We start from the raw sequence: 7,209 nt of genomic DNA, 5'->3' as shown, positions 1-7,209 counted from the left end.
TTCATTCTTGAATAGTCATCAAACTGGAATGGTCCAAACTTACCGACTGAATCACTGAATCATCAACCTTTCCTTTTCATCTTCTCAATCACACCCACCTTTTCAACTTTATTTTTTTTAGTTTCAGTGTGTACTCTTTGAACTTCCCAACACCCATATAATATTAATTCAAATCTGTATTACGACGCTTTCACTTACTACTAACTTGTTCTCAACTCCTTCAATTCTTCACATAATAATCACTTAGACTTTAGACACATTCATATTGGACCCTGTTTTGTCGGCATTACAATTTACATTTACATACTCTCACTAAATTAACTGGGTATGCACATCTTCAACTATACCGGCATCTGTCAGAATCAAAATTCCCTTTTTAGATTTGATTTCTTCCCATAAACATCTTAACTAAACAACCCTTATTTCATATTTTTTTCACAAACATAATTTTCTAAAACCCAACAAAAAAATCATGGCCACTAAAACCACCTTTATCTACATTTTCTCTCTCCTAATCCTTCTTATCTCCGGCATCTCAGCCGCCCGTGATTTAATCTCCGATGAAAACAACGAAGTGGGTGTGGTGGGTCACTCTTATCTTCGTCTTCCAACGATGAAATCAGTGTTTTCTTCATCTGAGATTTGTGAGCAAAGTTATGGGTTTTTACCATGTACTACAACTGTACTGGGAAACATGTTCTTGATTTTGGTTTATGGGTATTTGATGTATACTGCTGCTACTTATTTGTCCTATGGAAGTGAACTTTTGTTGGAGATTTTAGGTCCTGGTATTATTGGTGGTCTTTTTCTTCCCATTCTTGGTGCTCTTCCTGATGCAATGCTCATCATGGGTAATTTTTTTTACTTTTACTTTATTTTATCAAAAGATGATTACTTTATAGCTTTTCTTTTTTTATTTATTTATATGGTTCTTTATGATAATTCTTTTTAGTTAGATTTTTGTTGTTCTTTAATTTTGGGGTTTTGTATATGATGATCTATTGAGAATATGATGCTAGAAGAAGATTCGTGAAATTATATTTGCTTAATTTGCTAGATGATCCCGTCAAAAAAAAAAAAAATTTTGCTAGATGATATTGCATTTGTTTTGATTTATGACTAACTGATGGTAACTTAACTTTTTTTTGCCTTTGTGATTTGATGAATTTAAGATAGCAAGATCATGGTGTAATTTTGAGTTTTTTTTGTCCTAGATTTGTAATCCAGGAACAAGTTTTTGCGTTTAGTTTTTGTAATGTCTAATTATAATTAATTTGGATCATGTAATTATGACTTGATTTTGAAGCGTGTCTTGTTTACAACTTAACATGTAGTCATATACACCAATCACATTAATAATAATTTTGAACTTTATCTCAGCATACAAAACCTTATTTTTTTTACTTTTACTGAATTTCTTGTGCAGTATCTGGGCTTTCTGGAAGCCCTGCAGTTGCTCAACAGCAGGTTTCGGTTGGAATGGGGTTGCTTGCTGGTTCCACAGTCATGCTTATTACAGTAATATGGGGAACTTGTGTTTTGGTTGGCAAGTGTGATATCGAAGGTTCACTTGCAGTCGATGAAAGAGACACGAAAGGATTTAATTTACGCGGTAGGTACCTATTGACAGTAATTTATTGGCTTGTTGCCTTTTGTTAATCAGATATTTGTGTGTTCCAAAGCCAAAAGCCTGTTTACAACGACATTAACTTGTCCAGATGAACGGACCCTTGCCTGCATTGCCATTACTACAACCTGTGTGGATTTTTTTATTTGTTTGAGTAGCTATCGCTTGCAGGGTCACTTACACATGAACATTATTTTCCTGGTCTATTTTATCAGATTCTGGTGTTTCTACTGATATATGGACAAGTTATGCTGCAAGGATCATGGCTATCTCTGTATTACCATTTCTTGTTGTCCAATTGCCACAAGCTTTCAGTTCAAATTCAGGAAGACACATGGCAGTGCTGATTGCCCTCATAATCTCTGTTCTTATGCTGATTAGCTATTGTGTTTACCAGGTAATTGCGCTTAGAAATGGATACGTCATGGCAAAAATGTTGCTAAATAGTACTTTCTCCGGTTTTTTCTACTTTTACCATTTTGACTTTAGACATTATTCACAAGTTCCACTTTGACTATCTCGTATTTTATATATATATATATATATATATATATATATATACATGTAAAAAACATTGTCATGTGGGGTCTTGTTAGATTAGTCTCAATTCATATTTCCAAAATATTAACTCTTTATAATTTTTACCTATACCTAATCAACAATATGAATGCTTTAAGTTGTACGCTACACACGTGCAAAGAGTAATTGGTAAAAGTAAAAAAATGGGAGGAAGAAATAAAGTGCATATAATAAGAGAGAATGTTTGTGATAATTTTCTCATTTTTTGAATGATATTTAGCTACAGAAATCTTTCATATATATATATGCAAGGCTTGGTTTTCTACTATCCAGAAAGCTAGATTTCAGTTGTAATTCTACTTCTTCTCTTTGATAATTGATCTAGCGGTATCAAGAACAAATAACCAAACCCTTACAGGAGGTGCTACAAAGTTTGTTGGTATCTGCCATCTGGATAATGGTCTGGACCTCTTTGTGTCGTAGAATTTTTTCTGTTGCCTTTTTACGTGGCTTCATGGGTTTTATATAGCTGTATTTTCCATTTTTTTGCTTGCTTGAATAGCGCCTCTGCATTAATGCAATTTTCCTTTGAATTGTTGTGGTCCGTTGATCAGTGTATTATAGTATTTTACCTTTCACATGCCTATAACTACTTGCATCTTTTTTTGTCGAGTACATTAGTGCAGTTTTAATGCAGGGTTTCTCACAGGAGTGAGGAATAATTAAATAATTTCTATAAAAAAAATTAATCTGCATGCTGAAAAATGATGAGCCACACAGTCTGAAATAATTATAGTTGTGAGCATCTCATATCTAAATCAAAGTTCAGACAAGAATCTTATTTGCTTTTGAGCTGACCTGATTATAATTAAATGATCGAGGCAGGTTTTCCAACCTTGGATCCAAGTGAGGAAGCTTCAGTATGTGAAGCATAGGCGTGTGATGACAGGATTTCTTAAACATTTGAAAAAGAAAAGTTTTGGGAAACTTTGCAATGATGATGGCGGTTTAAACACGGCTGTTATAGATAAGTTAGTTTTACTACGACCCTCTATTTATTGGTGATACCTGACCTGGAAAAAAGGCAGGTGAACACATATTGACTTTTTTAATTTATTATCTGATATGTGACAGGATTTTCCAAGCAGTTGATCAGGACAATGATGGCTACCTCTCAAAAGGGGAACTTACAGCTTTTGTTGTTGGAATGCATATTGATGGGATGAGCGTGGCCGAAGATGATGTTGTACAGAAACTAATGAAGGAATTTGATACAGAAACCTTGGATGGGAGGCTTGATCGTGTTGAGTTCTCGCAGGGAATCTCAAAGTTGCTTAGCCTTGTAAGAGGTGACAAGGTTTCTCATCATAATGCTGACACTCTAAAACATATAGATTCGTATGACGAGGTGAGTTAGTTGTATGAAGTTTACTAGTGGCTGAGTTTCTTTTGGTTGTAGGTTTGTAATTTTCTGATTTATCATGTGCAGGAGGCAAAAGTAGAGCATCGTCTGTTGGGTGATTCTGGTGATGAGGCTGGTGAAGTAATTGAAAACCCCAAGGCAACCACCATTAAGGCAGTATTATTCCTTGTGCTTGGGACTATAATTGCCGCTGTCTTTGCAGATCCACTAGTAGATGCTGTAAACAATTTCTCCGATGCAACCAGCATTCCTTCCTTCTTCATCTCGTTTATTGCCCTACCCCTAGCAACAAACTCCAGTGAAGCTGTGTCAGCTATCATCTTCGCCACCAGGAAGAAGACAAAATCTGCATCACTGACATTTTCTGAGGTTGGTTTCTTTGTTGGTTGATGTATAATACTTCCTCCGGTTCTTTTTAGTTGATTGGTTTCTTTATAGTTGACTCGTTTCTATTATGATATTTGTCAATGCATAACTTCAATTATTAATCTTCTTGAATATTAGTAAGCAAAAATTATAAAAATGTTTATATTTTGAAAATATGTAATGAAACGAATCTAACAACATCTCACATAATTATATATTAATATGAAACATTACTCTGGCACGCTTGCCCATGTGTAACTTTAATCAATCTCTAATTCCCTGTAAGTAAAAAGTATCAAATGTTGATCAATTGAAACTAAATATCGAGGTGACTCTAACAAGATCTCACATGACTAAATTTTTCCTTAGGCAGAATTCATAAAAATATAGTCAAAGGAGGTTTGTAAATAGTGTAAAAGTCAAAACATTTCAAGTACTCTCTCCATTTCTTATTGATGTTTAGTACTTGGAATCTTGACACTATTTAAAATTATATAGAATCTAATAAAAGTTTCCAATTATATGTTAAAAAAACATAGTTATATTTTGGTGTTCTTTGATTGTCTCAACTAGGTTTTTAGTAATATTATATGTGATTACATCTATTAATAAACAAAGATGCATATTGGGATTTTTATTAAAAATAATTTTATATGGTGTATCATTGTTTATACGGTTTTTTCAACATATACCCTTGACATTTTTTTTCCACCATATACCCTCGCAAGTTTCCAAATTCACCATATACCCTTTTGACTAATGGTGTTAGACTTTCGTTAGTCATTAACTACCCTAAGTAACCCTAAAAACCATAACCAACCCTAAAAACCTAACTAACCCAACAATCCCCCACGCTACCACCCCCAAATAACCCCACCCCCACCAACCCTAGCCCCACCACCCCCAACAACCCCACCCCCCCACCCCTGCAACCTCGCCAGCTAGTGGGGTTGCGGTTGGGTTGGTGTGGTTGCGGGGGTGGGGGAGGGAGGGTAGGCTGGTGGGGTTGGGTTGGGGGGCTGGTGGGGTTGAGGGGTGGGGGGTTGTTGGGTTGCGGGGGTGGGGGTGGGGTTGGTGAGGTTGGGGGTGGGGGTGGGGGTGGGGGTGGGGGAGGGAGGGTAGGCTTGTGGGGTTGGGTTGGGGGGGGGGGCCCTGGTGGGGTTGAGGTTGCGTTGGTGGCCTAGGGGTAGGTAAGGGAGAAAGATAGTTAGGGTTTACTTCGGGTTAGGGTGGGGGAGGGGTGTTTAGGTTGTTATGTTAGGGTTAGGATTGGATTTTACTCATTTAAGTTAGTTAATTAGGATTAAAAGGGGGTTTAGGGGTTTATGACTTTAACGCCATTAGTCATTAAGGGTAAGTAAACAAAAAATTTGTCAGGGATATATGGTGAAAAAGCCGTTGTAAGAAAATTTTCATTTATTAATATTGTACTTTGATATGATATCACTAAATACAACTTGGTCTAGTGGTCAAAACTTTAGTACATGAACTTGAGGTCACGGGATCAAAACCTATACTATGCAATTTCTAATTTTTTTCATTGTACATGGATTACATGAACTAAAACTCCCTAGGGAGAGCGCCACGTGGCACCATTCCTGGTTTACGCACGCCTTTTAATATATTAGTATAGATATAAACAATGATATACTATATTGACACCAAATAATTTTTATTTTTACACCACCTCTATTTGTACTTTATACTTACAAGTATCATTCCAAAATAAATTTTCCAAACTATATTATAATTAAAATCCTACTCCAAGTGAAAGCTAATCTATCAATATTGTATCTTTTAACTCTTTATTTTCTTTTAAATTACTAAGAGTCTACGACTGTCAAGATTTAATTTTTTTAAGTGAAAATTATTCAGAGAAAGAGAAATAAAGGGGAAAATGAGTGAAAAAGGAAAAAGATATAAGCAAAAATAGAAGAAAAATAACAAATGGTTAAAAAAAGAAGCAATAGCATAGTACAAGTGCTTGGAAATGGAGTTGGTCAGAATAAGGTTTCATATGGTCATTAGATTTTTGTTAAATACCCATACGTTGCTGGAGTTTTTTGGAATCGAGTATTTTTCAAAAGACTTATGTGAGCCTTTTTTTTTTTATATACCCAAATGATCAAAGGGTGGATTCTAAAATACCCGTTTGGCAATTTGGCCCAATTTAGCAGATAGAGGAAGTAAGAAAATTTCCTTCCCTTTATTCCCTGGGCAATACTCTTAAAAAAGCTGGTTTTTTGGTTGTCCTAACATTTTGGTTTATTGATCTGTTATAGCAAATTGGCTTACCTGAGTAACACTCTATGGCTTTAGTTATAGTTGGCAATAGCTGAAGGTGCATTATCAATTGCTAACTTTTAGTGTTCAGGGTGTTTGCCTGTTGCTTTATTCCTATATACAATTTGAGACAAATTTAGTGGGAACAATTCTGTTATATTGACTGTTATTTATCTAGTTGTTGCATAAGCACTAATTTATTATTACCATAGGTACATAAATGACTTAAACTAGAAATTGTATCTACTAGAAACATAGACTTATTTATCAACGCGAACAGCTGAAACTGAAATATTTATGTTGTTTTCTCTACAGCTATATGGAGCAGTGACCATGAACAACGTACTCTGTCTTTCTGTGTTTTTGGCTTTAGTGTATGTAAGAGGGTTGTCTTGGGATTTTTCCTCTGAAGTACTCGTCATTTTCCTCGTTTGCGTCATAATGGGTGCTCTCGGCAGCTTCCGCACTACATTTCCTCTTTGGACAACAATCGTGGCTTTCCTTCTCTACCCATTATCACTGGTGCTTGTTTATGTCCTTGACTACATCTTTGGTTGGTCATAAATCTATCGCTTATCCTAAACAATAGTCAATAGGACTTTGCATTCTCTGTGACACACATACATGATTTTCTGATTGTAAGTGTTTCTTTTCTCTCTATTCTCACCCCTGCCCCTTCCTCTCATGTTGAGTGCTTGTGCTGGCCTATACATGTATATTGCACAGAGTGGAGCAGTTTTCTTCTATGCATCCAATCACTTATGTGCTTCATATATGTCTGTATCTTTTAAATAACCTTTATCTGGATCAATAGTGTTTTCTAAATCTATCTCCAATTAATATTTTCTGAAAGGTTATCTTTATCTTGTTTTTGTCAGTTAGATATGAGAAAATGACGTCTGACAGTTTCTCTGATAACATGCTTTACCCTTTTTGAATTTGGAATTTGATCCTGATTCCTGTGCTTCTATATCTATATGTTTAATTGGTG

At 35.4% G+C, this 7,209-nt stretch overlaps 1 protein-coding gene across 1 annotated transcript; it reads left to right on the top strand.

Moving 5' to 3' along the window:
* The first annotated feature begins 338 nt into the window (after positions 1-338).
* Positions 339-7,070, top strand: LOC104891403 (hypothetical protein). Its single transcript, XM_010677090.4, has 7 exons — positions 339-851; positions 1,427-1,612; positions 1,843-2,024; positions 3,032-3,177; positions 3,281-3,554; positions 3,636-3,938; positions 6,534-7,070. The coding sequence occupies exons 1-7, from the start codon at positions 473-475 to the stop codon at positions 6,780-6,782; spliced, it is 1,719 nt and encodes a 572-aa protein (XP_010675392.2). The 5' UTR covers positions 339-472; the 3' UTR covers positions 6,783-7,070.
* Positions 7,071-7,209: the final 139 nt, after the last annotated feature.

Source organism: Beta vulgaris, chromosome 4, assembly GCF_026745355.1.
Source record: "Beta vulgaris subsp. vulgaris cultivar EL10 chromosome 4, EL10.2, whole genome shotgun sequence".
NCBI classification, from domain to species: Eukaryota; Viridiplantae; Streptophyta; class Magnoliopsida; order Caryophyllales; family Amaranthaceae; genus Beta; species Beta vulgaris.
This window is presented reverse-complemented; position numbering and strand designations above follow the sequence as displayed.